The sequence below is a fragment of the Chaetura pelagica genome, unplaced genomic scaffold, assembly GCF_000747805.2.
Source record: "Chaetura pelagica isolate M959 unplaced genomic scaffold, ChaPel_1.0 scaffold79, whole genome shotgun sequence".
In the NCBI taxonomy this organism is placed as follows: Eukaryota; Metazoa; Chordata; class Aves; order Apodiformes; family Apodidae; genus Chaetura; species Chaetura pelagica.
In genome coordinates, this window is record NW_009969339.1 from 5,989,895 (window position 1) to 6,015,882 (window position 25,988).

The window sequence follows — 25,988 nt, forward strand, 5'->3', positions numbered from 1 at the left end:
CTCACACATCGCTGGTATCACATTCCCTGTCTGAAGGGTGCTTTGCTACTGTCCATCCTTTCAGATCTGTGCTTACCAGGGTTGCCTGTCTGTCTGTCTGGCTGTTGTGTCCTCCAGCTCTTCAGGAAACTGTCCCAGTCCACCCTGCTGGCACTGCAAGCCAGGGACCTAGGTGTGCACACCATTTGCTTGGTTTGCAGGGACGTTTAGCTAAGGCTTGCGTTAAGTGAATTTGCATCAAGTGAAAAGTTGCGGCGATCATAAAACTAAGGATTCTGCAATCAAGTGGTAAAAATAACTCCAGCAGCCTCTGCCAGCTACAATAATAAGGCTTTCCTGAACAGAGCTTTGGCTAAATCCTAGAATAACAGTGTAACAGGAATTCTAGACATGGTAAACCTGCAGTTATGCAATCTTATTTCTGTTGTACAGGCAATCAAACCTCATGCTTCAGGCTAGTAACAGGACCTCAATCTGGAGGAGAAAGGCACCCCCTGTCCATGCTCATTGGCAGTGTGACATGAGGCAGCAAGCATCACCATTCCACCTCTCTTCTCTGGGCCCACTTACTATCTTCCACTTTCCAAGGCAACACACTGCATGACACACAGCAAAGCTCTAGGCTGGCATAGCAGCTTATGTCTCTCAGCAGTGCTCTCTGCCTCCATTCTCAGCTCTACCTGCTTTTGCAGAGACCACTTTGCTGGGTTTTGCTTCCTGGAGGGTGGCTGCCAGTGCTTCCGGGGGATGAAAGCCAGATTCTCCTGTGTACGAGAGAGAGGGATCTACTGACGGTTGCATTTTCCAAGAAAGAGGTGTACAGTACAGCTTCTCTTTTACAAGATTAAACAATTCTAAGAATTTACCCTTGTGTGGATCATATACTCTGACTCAACCAGTGCTTTCCTGTCATGCCTTCAGTACACGTTTTCTGTGCTCTGTTCCTAACATCTTAAGCCAGACTTCTTTGCCAGTTTGTCCGGAAAACAGGCAAATGGAAATAAGCATTTGGGCTTCTAGAAACTTGCATAAGAATCTGTGTGCAAGTGCCGAGCTCTGGTGAAGAAGGCTCTGAGCCCAGGAATGTACCTACTTTCTCCTTCCTGTATTTAGCTGACTAAGATTCTTAAACAGAGGCTCCACATCTTAAATTATAGGTTAGGACTGGAGTGCCTAGCCCACAGCTTGGATCTCTTGTGTAACTCAGCTGCAGATAAATCCAGATTTTTCCAGGAGATGGCCCTGTCTCTCCCAACAGCTCAAGCACTTATTCCCAGCTGAGGGACTGGATACCAGTGCACTACCCAGGTGAGGTGCTCAGGGTCAAGGTAAACAGCTCCTTCCCTGAAGGGTTCTTTCTCAGCTCTGGAGTGCTGCTAAAGCTGGTGCAACTCTATGAAGGTGCCTATGTGAAACAAGGTAGAGCAGAACATGGGAGCCTAGTTCAGAGTGTTTTCATTTACTGTATGCACTAATAAAGAGTAAATAGCAATAATGATGTTAAGAGATTTATAAAAGCAGTGTCTGTGGTAGTTTTCACATGGTTTTGTGAGATTAAAATCTGCTGCTAAGGTGTCTTGTGAGATTACAATCTGCTGCCAAGGTGTCTTATTAGCTTTGTCTTTGGAGGTAACCAGAATCCCTTTCGTATCAGCTGGAAAGATGATGGAAATTGCTGACCAAAAAAAGAATGCTACAGAAAAAGCAAAATAATTGAAGGCAGCTTAAATGCAACACTAACTAACAGTAATGAGTAGGATAACCACTAACACTGCTAAGCAAATACTGTTCTGCTTGAGAGGGAACAGTAAAATTCATGGGTATACCTGCAGAAAAAATACTCTCCTGTAGCTTGGTCACATGCAACCATGTGCAAAATTAAAGCTGTGCATTTTCTATGGTACGGAGAATAGTTTTTGACAAAAAGTGATGAGAGCAAGGCATATGTAATAAAAATTAAAAAATAAAAAAGTTCATGGTCTCAGAGGAAAAAAAGAGCAGACCCTTTCAGACAGCCAGAACTGATGAAGCACATTGCTTTTTCAGACTCATAAAATGTAGTGGCTGGGCAGTTGGTTACTTCATCTGTGGAGAAGGGGCCAGATTGCCTCTTCCTTCTTTCAGTGAAGGTGCAAATCTGAGTCTGCATGGAACCTGAAGGCAATGGATACTGGTTTAATCTGTCATGTGTGGGGGTAAAACAGCAAGTTTATAAGCTACTGATTGATAGAGGGAATAATTGTCTGTGTTGTTTCCTTAAACTCCATGATCTTAAAAATAACCTAGATGCTATTGAAGGAGTTATTATTGATTGAGTGAGTGTTTCTAGTGAACCAAGCAGTTTTTCTTTTATCGTAGAACTTGTAATAAATTTAAGACCTTTTTGGAACAGATTAGTGACTGACTGTAAGAGCAGTGAAGATAAAAATCTGACTTACAGCGTACAAGTGGTTTTAAAATTTCAGTTTTAAACCAGCAGTCCTTGATCACAGGAGTATAGTTGCAGGGCATGCTGATTAGAAGCAGAATCATTAATTACAGCTAAGCATCAAGCTAAAATGTAATAAAGAAACAAAGTTTTGTCTTAAGATCAAAGTGTCCTGAATTACTCCTGACAAAGCTCAAAGGTTTATAGCACAGAGACATTTCAGCATCTGAGCAGGCATTTGTGCTGCTCTAAGCATGAGCTTGTATAGGAACAGTGCAAGAATGAAGACCTACCTGAAATGAGCAAACAGCATAGAAAACCACATCTTAGATAATGTGAGTATAATCTTAGATAGTGAGTATAATCTGCAGCAAGGAGGAGGAGATCTGCTTCCCTGGTAAAGTTGGATGCTTAGTGGGCAGGGAGCCTAGGAGGAACTGCTCCATCAGCTACAACGCCATGAGAGCAGTCATATCACAAACTTCTATCTACTCTTAAGTAAAAGTTGGTTTTCAGTTGGTAATCCCGGATCTGGGCACTATTAGTTAAAGACTTTATTTCCACAAAAGACAGGAGAGATTAAAACCCCTCAGGCTGGGCAGCAGAGCAGAGAGGAAAGATACAGGTTTGTGCCTTCTCTGATGGAAAGATGGATGAACAGTGGTTATCTGAGTCATCCGGATTTAATACAGTCTGTCAGGAAACAGTGAAATAAGATACAATATTTAAGGCAACGCTTCTAAAAAGTGGCAAAACCACAACATGACTAGCCTGTGCAACTCATCAGCACAGTTTACCACAGATCATTACTTCAGGATTTGGAAGGATTAGATATGTGAAATGCTAAAAATGATAGTTTCTCCATTAGAATGAAAATAAACAGATGGTATAAAGTTTCCAGACCTGCAGATGTCACAGGCCTTCAGCTAGGGTGGTTCAATAAAGGCAAGATTTTCCAAGAACTGTTTCCTAGGTTGCCTTGCCTTTTTATGTGAAGCACCTTAGATCAGAATAGGTCAGAACTAATATGCCACATCAGATGAAATTAACTAGTGCAATAAAAACATTTATATTTAATGTAAGCCCATGTCCGGCCATTGGTAATCAAGGCCTAATAAAAAAAAAGCCTTCTCAGCCCATGAAGAATAAGATTGAGATGGAGAAGTTTTCATGAGGTTATTTGAACAAATGTGTGTTAAGTCCCATAAAAAACATTAAGAAATGCATAGAAGTTCAGCTCTAGTGTAAGCTAACCAATTCAGACAAAGGCAGTTGCAGTAAGTACAACCTTTCTCGTTTTCCTCTTTCATGCTTCTCCAAGTCTCCATTTATGCTGTTCCCCTGTATGCAAGACTCTACCCTTCTTCACCTGTTCCTTCTGCTTCGGTTATTGACCAAACTGGCCCTGGTGTTTGAGAGAAGATGGAACTCAATAATCAACATTTCCTCGCTTGGTAGAGTTTAGTTTGCAGCTTGAGAAAACGACTGGGAGCCATGTTCATGCAATCTCTCATGAGTGTAGAGAGAAGGGAGAGGAAATTCTAGGATCAGGCCCACACCCCATTTTCAGGCTCTTCAACAAAGGGGAAAAACAAAAAAACACAAAACCAAACCAAAACACCAAAAAAACCCAACCAACCAACACCTAACCAACCAACCAACCAAAACCTCTTTTGTAAAACATCTATATTAAGGTAATATGTCACTATGCTCTAGATGTTCTGCTTTCATACACTTGAATTGTAGAAGTCAAACAGTCTGAAGTCACACTGTTTGAAAAATCAGGTTTCATAGTGAAAACAGTGATGGCACTTTAAAAAATATATTCCTCCTTCAGATAGCTAGTCATCACTTAGACTTGAGGTCACAAGACCTGTAAGATGTTGGTTCTGTGCTAGTCAGCCTGAACTTTGCACCCATGGCTACAGCCTCATGCAGCTCAGTGCTGAAACAGAGGTCTGAGGTCACTGTCATCAGTAACTGTGGGCCTGTAGTACTCGTGTCAGAGCTTTTTGCCTGTTGCCTTCCTCAAATCCTTTCTTGCAGGTCCAGGCAAATACAAAGCAGTGAACATGTTGGAGGCTGTCACTGCTCCATACCTCGCACTTCTGTAGCGCTGCCCAACGTGCTCCAAGTGAAAACTAGCTGCTGACTGCTCCTGAAAGGCATTTAACTGCCATGGTCTTCATTACATCCTACCAAAAACTAGAAAAGGGCCCTGGCAGGGGCTGAGTGTGCCTTTGGGAGGCTCCCAGAGTGAAAGCAGCCAAGCAGCCAAATGAATATTTCATTGTCTCTTAATTAAGCAGACAATGTTGTGTCGTCACTGCTGTAAATATTTTAGTAGGCCAAATTGTGCCATTTTACCTCTCAGCCCTCAATCATGTCTGTAATAAATCAGGGCAAAAATGAGGGGCTTTACATTTTAAATAACCTTTATTAACTGCATCCTGGAGCAAAAAGTCCCACCTGAGTGTGAACAGAAGCCAGTCCAGTCGTGTTCAACAGCTGCCAGCACAGGTGGGATGCAGAAGAGCAGAGTGAGCCAGCAGGGATGTGGTTCCATTACTCCAGAATAATCTATCAGCAACCTACAGCTCCAGGACTGGCAGACAGAGAGGTTGACCCAATGTGTCTCCAACAGTCCTTCACAGATCTTTCTTCTGTGAACATGAAAGGGCAGACCAGTGTCCTTGGTCACTGCAGCATCCTGTGGCAGCTATGAGTTTCATAACTTCTAATTCATCAGGCGTTGGAAGAGCAGCTGCTTATTTTATGGCAGACTTCTAGACAACCAAGACAGTGGCTGCTGTGAAAGTGCAGCTTGGAGGGAGAGGAGTGGGACTGGTTGCTGTGGTGAAAAGGGATCCTTCCCAACAGCACCAATTGCTAGTCCCGCTTCTTGTCTTTCCTTGGCATCAGCAAAACTAACAAATATGAAAACCTCTCTTCATAGCCTGTCTCATTTCCAGATGTCTCTGGCATCTGTTTTCCACACAGGAGAAGCAGCTTTGTCTTGGCCCTTCACTTGGAGGTAACAAAATTCATCTATTGGCATTTGGTGTAGGCTGACAGCAGCACAGCAGAGCAGGTTGACTCACCCTGTTTTAATTTTCCTTTAAGTGAATCAGATCTCCCTGTCACAGCACAGCAATACCTATGAAAAGGGCAGAACAGTCACTGAGAGCTGTTGACCACCACCACTTAGAGCTGCCCTCTCATAATATGAAGTGTGGCAACAGAAAGACGCTCTCAGTGCAATTTCAGCATCAGTCACATTATTTCAGTAACCAGACGTATCCTTTTTTTGCTTGCTTTGGCCTCCGTGCATTTTGCTTGCCACATTGGCTAACAGAAAATATGACTGTTCTGAAAAAGAAAGCTTACTCTGAATTTCAGGAAAGAAGAGTAAACATAAATGCAGCACACAGCACAAAAATGCCACTTGGACTTATTGAGAGGTTTCCTGGGATCATCTTAAACTGAAGCAGTAAGATGTATATAAATGTACACTAAAGCATCTGCTGGTTCTTAGCCACACAGTAAGCAACTGCCTAAAATTGGGAACGCCAGCAGACAGTCCAGAGCTATCACCCTCCAGATTGTGATACCACCAATAGTAAGGTGATTTGAGGAGAAAGAAGTCAAATCCAAATTCCTGCTCTGCTGAAAGCTTTACTGGGCCATAAGATGTTCAAAAAACCTCTGATCAGGCCAGTGGTTTACCAGCTTTGCTCAACCAAAAAGTCCTCTTCCATTTGAGGAAGGGGTTTGATAAAATGTCTGTTGCCAGAAATCCTTGATTCTAAATAAGAAATTCTTAAATAATTTTCATATCAAATACATTCAATTCTACTTTCTGAGAACTCTAGTATTCCCTCTTTTCCAGACACACAGATAATGTTTTTGCTTTGCTCCTTTTCCCAGTCTAATCCCACATTTGTGACAGTTTTGGAGAAAAGTGCACAGCACATCTTTATTTGGAATGTGAAATGCAGGTGTCTGGGGAGGTGCAGGGTGGTTAGACAGGATGAAATCCAGCTTAAGCGTATCTTGTGCGTATCTCAGGGACTCTTTAGCATTGCAGGAGAGGTGAGCAGGAGGCTGAAACTATGCTTATTCTTTTTCTTCTCCCACTAGACTCCCAAGGGTACCTGTTTGGAGTCAGTGAAGATTGCCATTGATGCTGGTTACCGCCACATTGACGGTGCCTTTGTCTACTTCAATGAGCATGAAGTGGGACAAGCCATCCGGGAGAAGATTGCTGAAGGAAAGATCAAGAGAGAAGACATTTTTTACTGTGGCAAGGTGAGAGCCTGCACTCAGGTTATTTACACCAAATCCAAGATTTCTGAGTGACTTTCTTAAGAATGCCATTGGTCAATATCTGGCATGTTTCCAGACCAAACATCCTTTGTTTTTCTTCCCTAGCATTAACGTAACGCCTCAGAGCTTTATGAGCACCAGATTTTCTGTAAAGCACAGGAATTGCTGTTGTTCTCAGCTGAAAGCTCAGTTACCAGTGGGAACAATCCAACATCCATTCCACCTAGTACTCTAAGTACCTGCAAGTTTAGGTCATTGCTACACTCAGCAGTGCTGCCTAAGCTGTTAATGACCAATGTGTTGTGCTGGCCTGACTATTTGTATAGTCACACACTGAGCCCAGCCTGGACAATGATCCTGCAAAGGAGTTATTTACTGTTAGAGCAATTCTCCATACAGTTTGCTGTGAGATTGTGCAATGCAAGGGATGGGAGCAAACATGTGCATGTAAGTGTCTGTACATGGGAGAACAGCAAGCACTTACATGGGTACTACTGCCAGAAACTTACTCATCAAGTTACACCCTGAGTTACTGCATCACCTGTCATTAAAAAGTTATAGGATGATGACTCAGCTTACTTGGAGAAAAGAATTTGTCACACTTCTGCTCTAGAGCAACAAGGCTGGAGTAATGCATGAACTAGTTAATGCTTTAAAGTCTTAGCCATAAGAGTTTATTACCTCCTAGAAGAATGAAATCCCTTGTCCAATGAAGTGTCTGACAAAAGCCATTACAACTACAACGACTAGACCCCAGGTATAAAACAGAGAGCTCATTGCACATTGAAGAACTAAGATCAGGTGGCTCCAGAAAACTCATGGTCCAGTCTCTAATGAAGTTTGTGGCCTCAAGTTCCCCTTCCTGGAGTGCTGCTTGGCCATATCAGCCTAATATTTTCCCTTTCTCCTTTCCCAAACAAGACGTAATCCACAAAAGTTACTCAATAGACTTGGAAATAAATACCACTGTTCCTAGAGTGAAAGATCCCATGGGATAAGAGGCCCATTTAACTGTGAGCAAATTAGTTAAGATCTGTGATCTGTGAGACTAAGATTCAGATTGGGTAGTTTGCAGACCAAGTGGATTTTTAGCAACTACAGACCAATGTCCAAGTACAGCAACTTCCAATCTGTAAAGTATGCAACTCTTTTCCAAGTTCTCTGCTCGTTTCTACTGGTAACAGCTTTGCCATCCTGAGAAAAGCTTCATATCCTCAAATTTTCCACCTTTATCAGGGTAGTCTCTCAGTCTCTCATATGCCAAATATGTTGATTTGAATCAGTCAAAATATTTTCTTTCAATTGTTTTATAGCATCATTACTGCAAATTACCAGTAGTTTTTCATATCAAAACCACAGTTGTGCCAAAATGTTAGAACCAGATGTCCTGACAATTCTGAGTCTTCAGATTTCCCAACTGCTTCCACTACAGTTTATTTTCCCATATGGACCTTTAGGTTCTGTGAAACTGCATCTCTCAGTAAAACTTTATGAGGATTCCAACCTTACTTTATTAAGCCTTTTCATACGCAGCTGTCTGATCTAATCACTAGATGATCTTCCTAGCTGATCATCACTACCCAAGCACTGAGCCACCTGCAAAACTGCATTTCATTTCCTGATTGCAAGTTCCATTGTTCCCTAAACTGCAGATCATGCAAGCCACAGGGCTGCAACTTGTAGCATTCCAGCCTGTCTTGTGACTGCAAGATGGGACACATGTGGATTTATCTTTCGTGTCCTCTTTGTGCTTGACAAAACTTCAGGTGCTCAGGGTGATAGTTGATTAGAGCACCTCTATAGTCTTCAAAGAGTTCAAAAGTAGAAATGGAAAATAATCTGCAACCAATTTGATCCATCACAATGCAGGGTTTTCACACATTTTCATATAATCTCTGAACTTCTCAGGAGGACTAGGACTAGACATCCCTCGTCTTATGAATCACAGAATCTTAGGGGTTGGAAGGAACCTCGAAAGATCATCTAGTCCAACCCCCCTGCCAGGCAGGATCACCTAGAGTACATCACACAGGAACGCGTCCAGGTGGGTTTTGAATGTCTTCAGTGAAGGAGACTCCACAGCCTCTCTGGGCAGCCTGTTCCAGTGCTCTGTCACTCTCACAGGAAATAAGTTCTTCCTGATATTCAAATGGAACCTCCTATGCTCCAGTTTGCACCCATTGCCCCTTGTCTATCACTGGTCATCACTGAGAAAAGCCTAACTCCATTTCCCTGATACTCACCCTTTACATACTTGTAAACATTGATGAGGTCACCCCTCAGTCTCCTTTTCTCCAAGCTAAAGAGACCCAGCTCCCTCAGCCTTTTCTCATAAGGGAGATGTTCTACTCCCTTAATCATCTTTGTGGCTCTGTGCTGGACTCTTTCCAGCAGTTCCCTGTCCTTCTTGAACTGAAGGGCCCAGAACTGGACACAATACTCCAGATGCGGCCTCACCAATGCAGAATAGAGGGGGAGGAGAACCTCTCTTGACCTACTAACCACACCCTTTCTAATGCACCCCAGGATGCCATTGGCCTTCCTGGCCACAAGAGCACATCGCTGGCTCATGGTCATCCTCCTGTCTACCAGGACCCCCAGGTCCCTTTCACCTACACTGCTCTCCAGCAGGTCAGCCCCCAACCTGTACTGGTACATGGGGTTGTTCTTCCCCAGATGCAAGACTCTACACTTGCCCTTGTTGAACTTCATCAGGTTTCTCCCCACCCAACTCTCTAGCCTGTGTAAGTCTCACTGAATGGCAGCACAGCCTTCTGGTGTGTCAACCACTCCTCCCAGTTTAGTGTCATCAGCAAACTTGCTGAGGGTACATTCTATACCCTCATCCAGGTCATTGATGAAGATATTGAACAACATTGGTCCCAGTATGAGCTTGTGTATCTTCAGCTTTATATACCTTATTAACATATGTGTCTTATGAGCTACATTCAAGTATCAAGCCACTGCCTGATCAGCTATTGGTTGATGACTGACTGATACAAACAGTTGCATCTTCTGGGAAACATGGTAGACAGAGAAGGCCATTCCTGACATTAGGCTGCACAACAAAATTTGGTCTTGTTTTCAGCCTTACTGACATCAGAAGTGCTGGAAATTCCCAAGACCCTTCAGACTCAAGTCCCTCATGCAGATCTTTCCTTAACAGAGACAATGCAAACTGAAGGCTGGTCCCATCAACAAGGACAGCCCCGCTGAGTGGCAGTTACTGGAATAGTAACTTGGTGCAATCGGGCTGCATCTGCCAGTTGAAATCATCAGCATTTGTACTTGGCTCTTGTTGCTGGCTGGCTGATCAGGCAGAGCAGCTCAGCATCCAGAAATTTTAGAGGTTTTATATCAACTGCCAACATCTCACTTGGCTTATATAGCAAGACCTTTCTGGTGTCCTTTTTCACCCCAGGATATTTCTTTCATTAAACAAGAAGTAACATTTCCAGGAAATGTGGTGTCCTGAAATGCCAAAGCCAGCTGGCAGCTTTGACTGCTCAAACATCTACATGGGTTCTAGTTAGGTAGATAATACAATAACTTGTACAAAATCATGAAAACAGTTATGAAACTCTAAAGTTTCCATGATCTATGTATTAACACAGTACAAATGTTTGCTGCTTCTAAAGGCTGCTTCTTTAGAACCTCTGCAGATTTTAAAAGGGAAATATATTCACTGGCAAGTGCTGAGCTCAATAGCACTGGGCTAGAAAGGGCACTCAGAAAAACTCCTGAACTACCAACATACCTCAGGTTACTAAATTTCTTAAACACAGTAATGAAACAAAATAAACATGAAGGGTATACAGATTCATTTCCTTACCTATACTGAAGTCCAAAACATCATCTCACTTTCCATGTAAAATGAAAGTCTGAAATTGGAAAATGCTTAAATAACACCCAGACCAAAGGCTTTAATGAAATCCAGTGGAGCAGCTTAAAACTCTCAAGAGCAGGACCTGGTTCCCTTTACTGTAGTACATCTCAGCCTGCATATCCACCATCTTAGTGATAACAAACCCTTCACACCTTGCAACATACAGCTGAGTAAGGCCTAGGATGAATTTCCAGGTGTCAGCCTCTGCTTTGGTGTGTCAGGTTAGGGTAGGGTCAGGTGTGTTGCTCTCAGTACAACTGAACTTCAAGATAACTTGCCCTTCGCTCTGCAGAACTAAGCAGGTAGTTATTCCCCTGGGTTAGAAAAATCCCAGACATCTAAAATACTTTAAAACTTACCCAGACCATGTCCCTTGACACTTATAATCACTATCTTCTCCTGAAAATTGCAATTGAAATGTTTCATGTCTCAATAATAGATTCATTCCATACCCTGACATGCTGTGACTGCCAGCTTTGTTGGAAGAACTGGCTAGGCAATGACCATACCAACAAACAGCAGCTTTCTCCACCACATAAAGGTGTCCAAAACCTCAACATGACTCTACATGTCAGTTTTGTGCATTGAAAAAAGGAAGATAAAGTAGCCCAGCTTATTGTGTGCAAGCAAATTGTACTTTAACTGCCTATTGTGTGTTAATTCTGGTTTTTGTCCCTTTTAACTTCAGCAATCAGTTTACTAAGAGCTCCTGGTTACTAATTACTACACTACGTTTTTATTCTTGCAAGAGATTTTCATCAGCAGAGTTCAGTTAGAGATAGTACTGAAAACTAATCAACTGAGCACAGTCCATGGCAACCTCAGGGCATAACCCTGCAAGGAAGCAGTTGTGCTTAAAGAGGTTGAGAAGGTTGTGCTTTAACTAGTCACACCTGTGTTATGGTAACTAAACAATAATACAACTTTCAGTGAGGACTAGGGAGTAAATTACTACTCTGACTCCATGACTACAGGAGAAAACCAAAAGATTCTCTTTGTGCTGGGTGCTTGGCTGCTCGATAGCTAATTCACATGATCTGAGCTTCTGCCTCAGAGCGTAAAACTAACCACAGATTTCTTGAGGGAACAAAGTTTTCCAGTGAAAGCATAAGCTTGGAAAGCTCAGAAGACAAAAAGAATCTGCCTTAGTTCATTGAGCAAGAGTTTGCAATACAGTCAGAAGAAACTGTATTGTAATAAACAAATTTGTAATGTCTTTATTAGGTCAGCACTCGGGCAGTCCTGGTCAAGGATTCCTATCCTAACCTTGACATCTGCCTCTGGCAGAAGACAGGATAACTCCCCTCACCATTGTCTTGTATTGATGTAGGCCACAATGTCTTTGCACTGTGCAGAATGGGTCTATCAGAAGGACAGGAGAGAGTTGGGGGGGGTGTGGGGTGTGGTGGGTGTCAGCTGGAGGGTGCTCACTGTTCCTCCTGGCACCCAAAAAAGAGCCTGTGCTTGCCTCCTCAGCTGTGGAATACCTGCCACCCCCCAGAGCTGGTGCGTCCCACACTGGAGAAAACCCTGAAGATCCTGCAGCTGGACTATGTTGACCTCTACATTATTGAGCTGCCAATGGCTTTCAAGGTAAAAAGAAAAATTACCCAAAGAAAGTGCATAACTGGCTTGAACTATGGTCTCCATCTACCATCTTTCCTGCAGCTTCCAGTCCATGTTGAAAGTAGCACTTTGGCCAGACAATGTTTGCTATATACTGCATGCACACATTTCTGTGCACTACCCTACCCACACAAAGAGAGGCTTAAAGGTGGTGTGAGAACAGCCAATGACAGCTGTTGCATGGGGTGTCTCCCCTGGAAGGACAGGCCCTGTGATCAGGGTTGAACACTCCTTGTGCTGAAGAACTACTGTAGCTGAAGCAGCACGTGTGTCTTAATCCTCCCTGAGCCATGAGGAGGGAGTCACTGGATGAAAGTGGTTATGCAAAGCAGCAAAGGGCTAGGGGCAAAGTTTGGAGAGGGAAAGGGACAAACCACCAAGTTGATTTCCATACTCTGTCCCAAAACATTACTAGCTCTAGTAGTACTAGAGCCACTGGGCAAATCATGGTTATGATCTTAATCTCCCTAACCCCAGTGCTCCTCTTGGACAGCCTCAGTTGGTCCCAAACATGAGTTGTTGATCTCTCACTCTCAAATGTCTAAAAAGTTAAAGCCTGATATTCCTCCCCAGTGGACAACTTGTCAAAACCTTTGAATTCAAGGAGCTCACATCAGAATTGCACACCTCCCTCGCATGGAGCTCTTGAAAATCCCCAGACTTTCTGCTTTCGTAGCCATCTGTACCTTGCTTCACAATTTTCCTCTCCAAGTTCACGATATAAAGGCAAATAGAATAATAATTAAGTTAGAAGAAGGAGATTCAAAATTAATTTATAAGAGGTTTTGAACTAATTAGATTATTTTTCTTAGAGAGGAAAAAGTTAGCCAGGCTAATGGTTTCTGTGAAATGTTTAAGCCATAAACTAGCTTCTTCCTGCAAGGAAGGCAGTTCTCTGATTATTAAAATTATATTTTCCTAAGGACTAGTAACTTCCAGAAGCAGCAGATAGGAAGCAATTTACCAATGAAACAATAACCTTAGACTTCCAGTTCCTTTTTCCCTAAGGAAGCAATATCCCATTAAGACCTGTATAGGAGCAACTGGACTCAGATATTAAAACTTTATTTATATGGTCCCACATAAAGAATCCTTTTGGGTACATTTTGTAAAATTTCCCACAACTTGCAATTTCCTGTTTCCCTTTGCTTGTGTTTTTATTCTCTAGTAGTTCATTCTCCCACATAGTGGAGGTCATTGTCTCACAATATAAAGATATAGACAGCTGGCTTTAAAGTAATGTACATCTGACTCCCTGAGGCCTGTATCAACAATCTGAGTTGTTAAAGGAGTAGCAGTCCTAGACACTCATTCATGTCCCCAGTGAGAAGAGAGAAAAAAGGAAGTCACCTTTCTGCCTGAAAAATATACATTTTTCTGTGCCAAATAATAACTTAAAAAAAAATGTATACAAAATAAATATATCTATAAAAAGATCCTTTTACAATGGTGACAAGTTTTCTTTCTTTGCTCCCTCTCTCACACATACGCCGATCCTGCATGCAATGCTTGCCTTTGGTAAGGAAGGTGCAGCTATAAAGCTAACAAACTCCTACTCTGCCCTAGTCAGTCAATGGTTGTGCTTTCCTGTTTCCTCAAAAGCCCTCTAGCAAAAGCAGCCTCTGTTTGAAACCAGTGAAGTACTTGAGACAAAACTTACAGTCCCAGTTTGAAACCCATAAGAAACATGACCCTGCAGTGCCCAGAGGTGCAAGCTGTTACAAGGGCTTTTAGGCAGACTAAGAGGAATCTGTTTTCAGAGAACATCACTTGGAGGAAGAATGCTCCACCATGCCAGCACTTTTGGGTAAATAAAAAATGGCTGACATCTGGGGTGACATTATTCACTGATCTACCAACATTAGCCTGCATCATCCCTGTATTTTTCCCTCAAGCAAATTCCCCGTTCAGGATTTTTGTTCTTCCTCGTTTTAGCCCAGCATGGTGCTCAGCCCCTCCAGCCTAGCAAGGGAGTTGACCAGCAGAAAGAGGTTTCCTCCAGAGCACCACATGGCCTCTGCCTGAGGAGCTCATATCAACTGGCAGGTTTTCTAGGGGACTGTGCTCAGATGACTGATCCCTCCATAAGCTGGTACCTGTGCACGGAACGATCTCCAAATCCCTCCCAACTAAATTATTCTGTCATCTAGGAGGAAAGCTGTTATTTTATCCTTACATTGAACGAGTCTCATTCAGATATCTTCCAATCATTTTAAAAGAATAAATTAAAACAGACCAATGACCTCAATATGTGACTTCCTATTGCCTTCTGTTTATACAGTAGGCACTCACAAGTTGTTAAAATTGCTCTCTTGAGAAAGCCTTCTTGTTAAGGACCATTTTGTGGAAGCAATGGGATGTGCACACCTGTCTTCCTGCATCTGTGTTGTGAGAAAATTATTATATTGGGAGCACATCTTTTCTTCTCAGTGGTTACCTGCTGCCATGTTTTAAATATGCAAGTAAATTGTCTAGCAGGTTTTGGACTGCTTCCAGACTTTGAACGTGACATGGCACAATGTGATCCTTGCATAGTGGCAGTGACTGTACAGTGTTGTTGCATTTATTTCAGTGCTCATACAGCAGCACGGCAGGAAGCCACTCTATGTTCAGTCTAAGGTGAAGGGCTTTTTCCAAGAAACCTACAAGAGAAGACAACAGCACTTGTGGGCATGACTGGTGCAGTGTAGTTCATGAGCACCCAAAGCTGAGAAATGTGATTGACTTCTGAAAGAACTTTTCAAAGACCCAGGAACCACCTTCCTGTCATCATCAAAACACTGCCTTTCTCTCAGCACTTTATCCATCTGCAGACAGTTCTTCCATTCAGGAACTTCCTTGCATAAAAATGTAGCTTGGCAGAGAAAGTATTGCCTGGATACTATCGAGCAGAGACAACTGTACTTCAAACAACTTGTGCAGTTCCCTGGAGGAAGAATTGATCCATGTGGAATCCACGATAGATGGTACCACTTCTCTCAGTCAAGATAAGTTTGTCTTAAAGCCCCAATCATCCTGACTTTGCTATTGGAATACAAGTGATAGAAATAGAGGGAAACAGGGAGATGATGAATTAGCTAATGTAATTAAGTGTTTATTGACTACTATAAAAAAGTAGTGTTGAACAGAAGTTAATAAATTAGAAGTGGAAAGAACTGAAAAGGTCTTGAATTCAGACTCAGCTCCTGAAATCAAAGTAGTCCAACTGCTACGTGTTGAGTTTGCAGTCCTTGGAGAGTCTGTTGGCATGCCACAGGGATGAATTTTTTGTTTCAAAATACCACAGGGTGGTTTTGTCAATAAGGTTTCTCCACCTCAACTTATGATGGCAAACAGTTTGCCTTCTAATAGAAAAATGTACCCAACAGCCATCTGCCTCCTAGTCAAGATTATTTTTATTTTGTTCAACAAAACAAAGGCAACAATTCATCTTTGTGGAATTCATTGAGGAAAACCAGCACACTTGGAGGACACAGGCATATGCCTTTAAGTTAGACCTGGCCTCTGAAATCTGAGATTTTGTTTTCCTTAGGTTCACTTTTCCCATGAGATGCCTTAAATTTGAACTTCTTGACTGAATTGGGAGGCACCAATTGCTGATCATATTAGTCACAGCTGCATGTTCCCAAGGAGTTACCATGTCAACATCTTGTACCCAGGCCTTTAAAATGTAGCAGTTTGCAGGCAGATCAAGTGTCATAATCACTGAAGGGTTTTTATGAAAAAAGTGTAATTGCAGGCAAGGAATTGTTAATGCATTGCTGCAACAGCAGTGAAATGACCAGCAAATAAGAGAAAGATGTGCTCCTGAAATACCAGCTCATAACTCAGCTCTAAAGTCTAGTTTATGGGGCATTGAGATAGGAAGAAAGAGCTCCTGGTGCCCAAAGAAAGGTGGCAATCCACTCAAGAGGTTCTCAGCATATACTGTAGCTAGATGTGTGGCCCTTTACTATCAGTAAGTAGCTCTTGGAAATGGTCCCTCCAACTGTTGAGAGCTGGTACTCTCCCTAGGTGCCTAGGACACGAGCAGGATCAGGGGAAGGGCTGGGAAGAAGTGGAAAAGAATACAGAGGTTGATAATCGAAGCCAGCGCTTCGGAAGGAGACTAGTCCTTTGGATGCCATTACATAAAGGTCAAAACTTTGTTGAAAAACAAGGCCATCTGGGAACTCCTGAGTGTGCACTCACGTGACAGTTCAGAAGTGTATCCAAGGACGACCCAGCAGTGGAGGATGTGGTAAGCTCAGCTTGAAAGACCTGTTGAACTCATGGTGTTTCAGAAAGCTTTTGATTCAGTTTTGTTTGTTTGGTTGGTTGGTTTGTTTGCTAGTAGAAACAGAGTGTGTGGAAAAATCTTTGCTCAGAAGAGTGACATTTTTTCTTCAATGAACAAAAAAATGTGGTTTTACTTTTCAGCCTGGAGATGTAATCTACCCAAAAGATGAAAATGGAAAATTTATCTACCATGAGACAGATTTATGTGCCACTTGGGAGGTAAGCAAACACAACATCTATCCGTATATGCATTAAACACACAGATCCTTATTCTCAGTTTTACTTATGGCCTTCAAAAACAGAGCTGAGGCATACTGGCAGGGCAAAGGGATCAACTTGTACTAGCTCCATGGACAAACTCTGCTTCTGTCCCTAGGGATGTTGCTTCTTGCCATCACTTAATTATTTTATAACAAAAAACCACATGGTTGAAATACCTGACATCCACATTAATTCTTTCAGAGAGTGCACGTGGTACAGGTATCTGTAGGTTTTTACCTCTCTCTCCTCTTCATCAGATCTTTACAGGAGGAGAAGGTTGGAGCCCTAAGATGTGACTGGATCCTCCTCAAAAAGGAAGCTTTTCACCTTCAAGACAAAATAGTATTTGCCCTAAAGCTCACCATAAAAAAAACAAAAACAACAACAAAAAGAAATCCCAAATACAAAACAAACAAAAAAACCCCTCAAACTCTTTGCCATCAGAACTTCTAAATTGAATTTTCAAGTGAGAACTCACAGCATTTCTGCTATAAAAACTTGGAGGGAAGTAGCATTTGCCTGAAAGATCACATCCTAAAGTTGTTTGTGATGAGCTATAGTCCTCTTGCCAGATGTCTCCTTAAGCCTACTGCCACTTGGCTTCAGGATCTCAGGTGAGGCAGAAAGTGAAATTTAGCAATCTCCTTACATTCCTGCCTTTCAAAAGCCTTGAACATTCTTTAGTTTGTGGCCAAAGCTGGTCAGCTCTCCCTCTGTACCAGATCTGCTGCAAAAGCATCCCTAATTCAGCCTAGTTCATGCCAAGAGAAACATCATGGGCTACTACCTGCTTCACTTCAGCTTGCACCATTCAGAGCTGGATAGGAATTGTGTCCCAATTTAGCTCTACTCGAAGTACAGCAGATAAAGAAATGGGTGAAAATCTGAGTGAAAGTTCAGAGCAGAAGAGATCCCAGGGTGGATTTGGGCTTTCCCCTGGCAGCTAAGCCATCCTGGCTGGGTCTCCAAGGGAATGGGGACTTCCACAATATCTGTTTGTGTTACCCTTGTCTTTGGCTGATACAGTTCATTCCTCTCTTTGACAGCCTAGTTGCTCAAACGTTGAAAGCAACAGCTGTCCCAACACTGTTAGTTTTTTATCTTCAAGCTGGTGCTTATTGTAAAGGATATATTGTAGCAGTCTTCAATTAATAAGCCAAGAAAAGAATAGGTGGTGGTGTGTGCCTGCAAATAATAGCATCAATCAAAACAGAACTGGATAAACTCAATCCAGATAACTTCACTCTCTCAGTATGGTGCTAGCAGGCAAAAACGGCTCCAGATGACTATATTTGCTGACTTGTCACTGGGTGATACAAAGCATATGAGGCCAACTAGAGGTCATTCAAAACATGGTGCCTCTTACCTCCCCGCTTTCAGCTCCTGTGAGATGGAAAGGAATAACAAAACCTGCAGGAAGGGCATCCAGCTTCATGGTGAGGTCTGCTCTGCCTCAAAGTCACTGAATCATTAGTGTGCAGAGTTTTGGGAAGCAAAGGGGAAGCCCATAGGCAAGGACCTTCTCTCCCCTTAACCACCCAGCAGATGAAGCTAATGAAGACCAGGGCATGTATTCATATTCAGCATTCTTAAGGCTTTCTCAGCTATTAGGATTTGTGTGAAGTGAAGAATATCTAGAATTCCTCTTCCCCCACCTCCCCACTCCCCCTTTTTTTGTCTAATTTATACTCTACTTTCTGTGCTGGTTTTGAGATGTGCCTTGGCAGATATATAGGGGATTTTGCCAGACAGACTTCCTATGAAAAACTGTTGTACAATCAAAAGGAATAAATTGACTTATCAGGAAAGCAATCTGTTTTGCTCATTCTCCCTCTTCCAGCTTTGAGGCGGTGCTAAAGCAGCATAAAGTAACGAAATGCTTTGAAAGCAGATGTCTGGCACTTAGTATTTATATCTCAGATTAATCTTTCTGCTTTCCAGAAAAATTAGACCTTCACAGGAGGTATAAAACATTAGGGTTTGGTCTGGAAAGTTGGATCTACACAGGAATGGAGATTAGAATAGTGGGGGCAGCACCAGCCCTCACACTAGTAGAGCTGTTGGTTCTGCTGCAGAAGAGGGTTTTTTGCAGTCCCAAGAATGGATTATCTTCCACCTATCTCTAACATGCTTGCTCCAAGGAATCAAACAAACATGTGGGATCCACCAATCTTTTCTTTCTTTGCAGGCGATGGAAGCATGTAAGGATGCAGGCTTGGCAAAGTCTATTGGTGTATCCAATTTCAACCGCAGGCAGCTGGAGATGATCCTGAACAAGCCAGGACTTAAGTACAAACCTGTCAGCAACCAGGTATGACTGCAAGGCAAGGGCAGTGCCTGCTGTGGTGCCACTGCCCTGTAGGAAACACAGAGGCAACACATGGCCTAAGCTGACACATGCAGAATGGTGATATACCCTTTGACACAGGTGTTGCCCTCCATATTGTGACTCTTCCTAGTTTGAAAATATTACTCATCCTATCTAGGCTAAAGATAAATATTTTAAGCTGTTGGAACAATCACTTTCCTCAGTTCCTGCTCCAAGACTTTAAAACTAGTGCCTTTGTGCCAAGCTCCGTAACCAAGTTGAGCTCTGAGTCAATGCCAATCTTAAATCTCTGCCATGTACCTTACTTCATGTTCAAAAAATTCCCAAGACAAACCATACCAAGCTAAGCAATTCTCAATGAAGCCATGTCTACCTCAGTTGACACAAAACAAAACAACCCTAAGTACAAGGAATCACTCTAAGCTTTCCAAGTTTAAAAGCCATAAAAAGTAACTCCTATAATTCCTGTACTTGCTTTCTTGTGCCTTTTCTGTAAGATGACATCTTACAGCGTCAGTAAGAGTTAAGAGTATAACCTAATTTAGAGGAGACCCCATTAAGTGACTGACTTCAGCTGAACAAGCCCATGAAGATGACAGGCATGTCCATGTCACATTACACTAGTGGGGCTGAGAGAAGGTGTAAGTGTCAGGGACCCATCGAGCACCCAATGCCTTTGACTGGCATTTGACAGGTCCCTGCATTTCCTAGAGAACACTGTGAAGATCTTCTGACTCATCTGACACAAACAAATATCCACATTAGCAGTGTCTGAGGAGAGGCCAAAGACCAACTGAGATCAACTTCCCACCTCTAGCTTGTGGTCTGGAGGGCAGGGAGTGGCATGGACAAAGTAGGGAGGCTGACTATAGCCTTCATTCCTGTCTTTGGTCTGCAGGGAAAGGCAGCCTGGGAGAGGAGGAAAATCCAGTAACCTTCACTGGTATTAACATGGCCAGCAGGTACAAACTGCAGTTTCTGGCGTGTCCCTAAAGCTGCACTGAGCATTACTGCTGCTTCCTGGGGCAAAGGAAGACTGGGCAAAAGATTAAGCCCAGCTTAGGTAGCTAGCTTCAGACTGCCTACAAACAGTGGTTGCTCTGTCACCTTGTAGACATCCCTTTCCCAGAGACAGAGTACAGCCAGGAAATCAATGCTTGTAAAGGAGTAATGCACAGCATTTGCAGTTTGGGAGGACAGAGCCTGTAACAAGGTCATAACTGTTATGTAGAAGCACCTCTCCTAACAAGGCTGGCTGAGAATGTTGGGGTTGTTCAGCATGGGAAGGAGAAGGCTTTGGGGAGACCTTATAGTTGCCTTCCAGTACCTGAAGAAGGCCTACAGGAAAGCTGGGGAGAGGCTTTTCACAAAAACATGTAGCAATAGGATGAGGGGGAACGGTTTTAAGCTGAAAGAAGGTAGATTTAGATGATATATTACGAAGAAATTCTTTACTGTGAAAGTGATAAGACACTGGAACAGGTTGCCCAGATAAGTGGTGGATGCCCCCTCCCTGTAAGCGTTCAAGGCCAGATTGGATGGGGCCTTGAGCAATCAGTTCTAGCAGGAGGTGCCCCTGCCCATGCATGGGGGTTGCAAGTAGATGATCTCTAAGGTCCCTTCCAACCCCAACTATTCTATGTCTCACCTTTTACATATTCCCTCCCGCCTTCTAGCTGGGACAGCTTATGCCAACATTTTCCCTAAAAACATCATCAAATTAGTTGCTCTGAGTGCAAGAGGCAGAGAAACAAAGATCTGACCCACATGAGATGGGTTGCCTTTTCAGCCTGCTTCTCCAGTGATCTTCCTTCACCTCCATCCCCTCACTTATTGTCACCTTTCCCCAGGGGCCAATAAAAACTCCCTTCAGCAAAATTATGATCGCAGATGTTGATCTGCTGTCCACCAAAAAAAATTAAAAATAAATCCTTCACACAGCAATGTACACTCAGAACAGCAACCACAGGCTGAATTTCTCTGTTCCTTAATTTATATATATCCTTTCTTGGAAACACAATCTGGTCTGTAACTCTCTCAAATATTAGGTTACCATCTCCTTCTGCATTTGATCCTGTTGATTAATCATTCTTTCCGTTTTACTCTTATAGGTTGAATGCCATCCCTATTTCACCCAACCCAAATTGTTAGAATTTTGCAGACAACATGACATTGTTATTGTTGGATACAGCCCACTGGGAACATCAAGGGATGCATCATGGTAAGTTTCCATGTTAGTCTCTGATAACAGGGTCACTATCCAGGAAAAGATTAATAGCTCTCCATTGCTGTATCTCTCTGCAAAATATTTTTACCCACATTTTTCAAAGTAGCTTGGAACTTCAGTGTCTAAATATCACTGTTGTGAATCTAAATTTGCAACACTCCTGCTGCATGGTGTCATATGAAAAAAAAATGCCAGGTGTACAGGTACAGGAGATCACCCTAGGTCTCCCCTAACAGAAAGTGTCTGTAGTTGGGAATGCTGAGGCTTAGGTGAGAAAGTAGAAACTAAGTCAATGTTAGGACAACACATAAGAAGTTACCTTTGACAGCCCATCAGCCTAAATGCTAAAGCTTTTCTCCCACCTTTCACACTACTTTTTAACAAGGTGCAGCATGCTGTCCATGAACAAGCAGATGCCTCTGCTTAGATATTAAAGATAAGGAGGTTTGTGTTTTCTTTTCTTTTCTACAATATTCTTCCAGGGTAAATGTGTCCTCACCTCCTTTACTGAAGGATCCTGTGCTGAATGCCATAGGCAAAAAGTACAACAAGACAGCTGCACAGGTTGCTTTGCGCTTCAACGTCCAGCGAGGGGTGGTGGTCATCCCAAAAAGCTTCAATCCACAACGCATCAGAGAGAATTTCCAGGTAAATTTGTACTCCAATGGTGCATGGATGAATCCATTTACATTGGCTTAGCCCCTATAAAAGACAATTTTCCCATTTCTTTCTCTAAACATAACACTTTGCCAAATATGACTTCTTTTGTCTCCGTCACTTCATGGTCCATTGATGTGCCAGTAATAGAGAAGAGAGAAAATTCTGGTGTCTTTTAATCTGCTGGAGTAGCTAAAGTTCCACCTGGTGTTGGTGCAGTGAACAGCACAAGCAAGATGAAGTAACTCAGCAAATGGGCAACCCAAGGTGGTTGGTTGTAGGTGTTTGGGAATGGCTGACTTGTTCTGCGTGGTCTTTAGGTATGGGGCAGCTTTGTTAAGAAAGGGTTGTTGCATAGAGACGTGCCAGAAAAACTCATAACCATACCATCAGAAAACATCTGGCTTGACCACCAATCCCAAATAAGGTGGAACATTTATTCCCGTGTCCCTTGCAGGACTCAATGCCTACACTGCTCCCCATTTGCCCTACCAGTGTATTGTTTCCAGAGCTGGTAGCTCAGTACTCACCAGACTACCTTTCTCTTCTTGCAAGAGAGCATAAAGCAAACGTGACTGGACTTACTCACATGCTCAAGACTTTCCTATAAATGCATGCAAGTATGGATTTCTAGGGGAGACAGTAGGGAGGAGGGGGAACTGGACTTCTGAAATCTGGAACATATGAAAGTTGATTGTGTCCAGAAATACTTATTCCTAACATCTCTTTCCATTAGATCTTTGACTTCACTCTCAGTGAAAAAGAGATGAAAGAAATTGAAGCCCTGAACAAAAACGTTCGTTATGTGGAACTGTTAATGTAAGTCCAAGAAAAATCCTAGATTCCTACAGAAATTTCTTGTCTGTTAAATAATTTTTAAAACCCACAACAAACTTGCTTTAAATATGGATTTTTGTATAACCAACCTTATTTTAAGGTAAGGCTTAAGTACGGGAGGTCTTTAAGGAAGTCTGAACATGCTTCTGAACCCATTGCAGAAATAATTGTGCAATACAGGCTTACAGCTCAGATGTCAAAAGCCTACCTAGTAGCAAGTGACTCTATCTTGCTATTCCATCTCCTTAAACATTTTCTGCTACACATTGTAATGATGCTCTCAGCCACTCACAAGATGTAGCAGTGTCCCTATCTAGCAATGTGGATATCAGAGCTGAGGAGCACTTTCTTGTCTTTCCCTTCCTTCCCACCTTCACTTCCAGTGCTCAGCCAGCCAGGTTGCAATGGCTTAGGGCTTCTAAACCTAGTATGTCCAGAAGCAACTTGTTCTTGCTCAGCTCCGTCTTGCTTAATACTTTGGTTAGAACATCAACATTTGCCTACCCACATTTATCATAAACCATGAGACATCTTAATGACCACAAGTGATCAGAAGCTTTGCTTTGGTCTTTCTTCTGATGCTGCCTTCGTCAGTAATCTCTGTCTTCTGCTGTCATGTTGAGTTGTACCTTCTTATATGGAATACAGAAAACTAAGCATCTTGTTCAACTGCTAGACCACTTGGTAATTTTCTCTCCTGAGACCTAGCAAGGCTTGATCTCCTGCTGCTTGCGATCGCACCTAATGTAGCTTTGCTTCACCTGAAGGCTGTGCTACCCCAGAAGACTCGAACTGGCCCAACATCTCTTCTGTAGAATGAAGCCATTTGTTTTTACTTCAGCTCACAAGCATCTACAGTTTATGGCCAAACTTTCCACTTACCCATTTTCAGGGTAGTCAACATGTAGCCAAATGCTAGAGACTAATTGCCATGCATTTTTCTTGTTACCTTGGATTACCTGTGGTCTGGCCAGACTGTAGTGTGCTCAAGCATTAAAAATAATGAAAAGCTGGATAACAGCATTATAAAATACTGACTATTGCTGAAAAGATGGGGGGTAATGTTGTAAAGGAACAAATAAAGCAGTTACTGTGCTGCATAAATACGACAGAAAACATGAACTATCTTAAAAACATCATAATGGAATTAATCTTTTACCTTTAAGCTCAGCCAGTTGGTCTGCAGCTTTAGTTTTTAAAAAATTACCTCTTCTGTGTGTTGTGGTATCTGAAATTGTTTTTTCATTGCTAAGTTGAGCTATAACATCATTTAAACTTTTAGTGTGTGTATACACTTAAATGTATCCTTGCTGCAAATGCAAGAGCCTTCTCCAGAGCAAAATTAAGGGCTACGAATGCCCACAGGAGAAGAACTTTATGAGCCACCAATCCAAAAACTAATAAACTGAATATTTTTCTTTATTAGACTAAATTGGGTCACAGAAGCCACTGAGGACAATGAAAATAGAATGCATAGTATGGGCATTGCCAGCTCCATCTTTCATAGGAAAATGCTTGAATACAGTCTGACCTCAACTGTGAAAGACACCTCATAAAAAAAAGTGATCTTGCCTTGTAAGGAGCAGCTAAACATGTATCTACCTACTTCTTGTTCCCACAGTGCAGTGTTTGAAGTTGACACTGCAACAGATGAGTTACTAGACTAAAGAGATTTCTTATTTCATCCAGCAATATATATCTGAAAAAGTCAAGCCTCCACACAGAGATTTCTGGTTAGTCAACTTTGTGCAAAGACTTTGTCTGCTGTGATGCCAATGCCAGAAGGAACGGAAAAATCCAGCATTCCTCTGGCTCTTCCAGTTATCAGCTACTATGGGGGCTGTGTGCAAATCAGTTGTTCTGATAATGTAAGCCCACATGAACGGGATATTGCCATCAGTGAAATGAGTTTCCAAGGTTAGCATCTGAGCAGAAAAAAGAAGGTTTTGTAAAAGGATGAGTACTCCAGGAAATCTGTTTGAAACGGTTTCTTCTCCCTTTGGAGAAATCTAGAAGTGTTGTTCTGAGCAAGCTTAGATTAACCTGTCTGCTTAATTTATCTTGTGCTCCCAATCTCTGCCATGAATATTCTTCCTTACCAGTAATTACAAGTTGCATTGACTCTTCAGAGTGAATAATTTTCACTCGAGGATCTCAGGCATTTGGACATGTGAGATCAGAATAGGAAGCATGCTCCTTAGAAGGAAAGGAGAGATTATGACACTGGCAACTCATACGTTGTGAAATTATACTGAAACCAAACAAGCCAAAGCCTTGTGGTTTGGTGTTTTTTTTGTTTCTGTTTTGGCTTTGGTTTTTTTTAACCAACTCAATCTGTTAGTGCGTAAACACTTCAGCTTGGCTGAATATTGGAATGAAATGTTTTGGCACAACCCATTCAAAATGTTTGATGCTTCCAGTTAGTTAACTTCAATGTTGTGTAACGTTTCCTTCCCAGACTGGAAGGATTCACAGCTGGGATAAATGCCAGTGTTTGTTATGCTCTGCTGTAAGGCAAGGCAGTCAGCTGCCATAGGGCACCTGAGAATGCACTTCAGAAATTTCTGATATTGATAATGGAAAGTGTTTGTCAAGCCAAGGCTTGTGTTTTAGCATCACTTCTCAAACAAACAAGAAAACTAACAATGAAAAACTACCACCTGTCTTTCTCAAGTTTGCCAATAATGGGCAAATACAGTGTTATTTTCTCACCTGCAGCTGACACTGAGGATTTCTTTTGTGCCTTTTATAATGATCCTGGATTGTGCATCTTCTCTGAGCATACAGTTTTTAGATGAAGTCTCAAACATCTGTTCCTTCAGTAGCACGCAGCCATGATCCCTTTTCTCCCCAGAACTGGGTCACCCTAAAGCTGCTTTGTAAATCCTCTGCCACTGGTGCTATTAACCTGGCAGAGCATCTATATCTAGGCTGAGGTAGAGAGCAGACACTGAGAAAATACTATACCAGATCCAGACCTGTTCATGCCACCTCAAAGTGCATAAGTAGTACACCCTGGTGTCTCTACCTCTCCTTCAAATACAGCCCTTAGTTCTGAGGGTCTTTCTAGGCATCTGAACCAAGAAGTCTTCCCCTTCCACAATACACACAGAGTGAAGCCATCCCCTTTCCC

At 42.4% G+C, this 25,988-nt stretch overlaps 1 protein-coding gene across 1 annotated transcript in view; it reads left to right on the forward strand.

Moving 5' to 3' along the window:
* Window positions 1-6,560: 6,560 nt before the first annotated feature.
* The window catches only part of AKR1D1 (aldo-keto reductase family 1, member D1), a 20,029-nt gene continuing 601 nt past the window's right edge, over window positions 6,561-25,988 (forward strand). Inside the window, exons 1-7 of the mRNA XM_010005817.1 lie at window positions 6,561-6,736; window positions 12,117-12,233; window positions 16,686-16,763; window positions 18,994-19,116; window positions 21,246-21,355; window positions 21,844-22,009; window positions 22,755-22,837. Coding sequence (XP_010004119.1) covers window positions 12,222-12,233; window positions 16,686-16,763; window positions 18,994-19,116; window positions 21,246-21,355; window positions 21,844-22,009; window positions 22,755-22,837 — 572 coding nt within the window. The 5' untranslated portion in view covers window positions 6,561-6,736; window positions 12,117-12,221. The remainder of the gene's footprint in view (window positions 6,737-12,116; window positions 12,234-16,685; window positions 16,764-18,993; window positions 19,117-21,245; window positions 21,356-21,843; window positions 22,010-22,754; window positions 22,838-25,988) is intronic.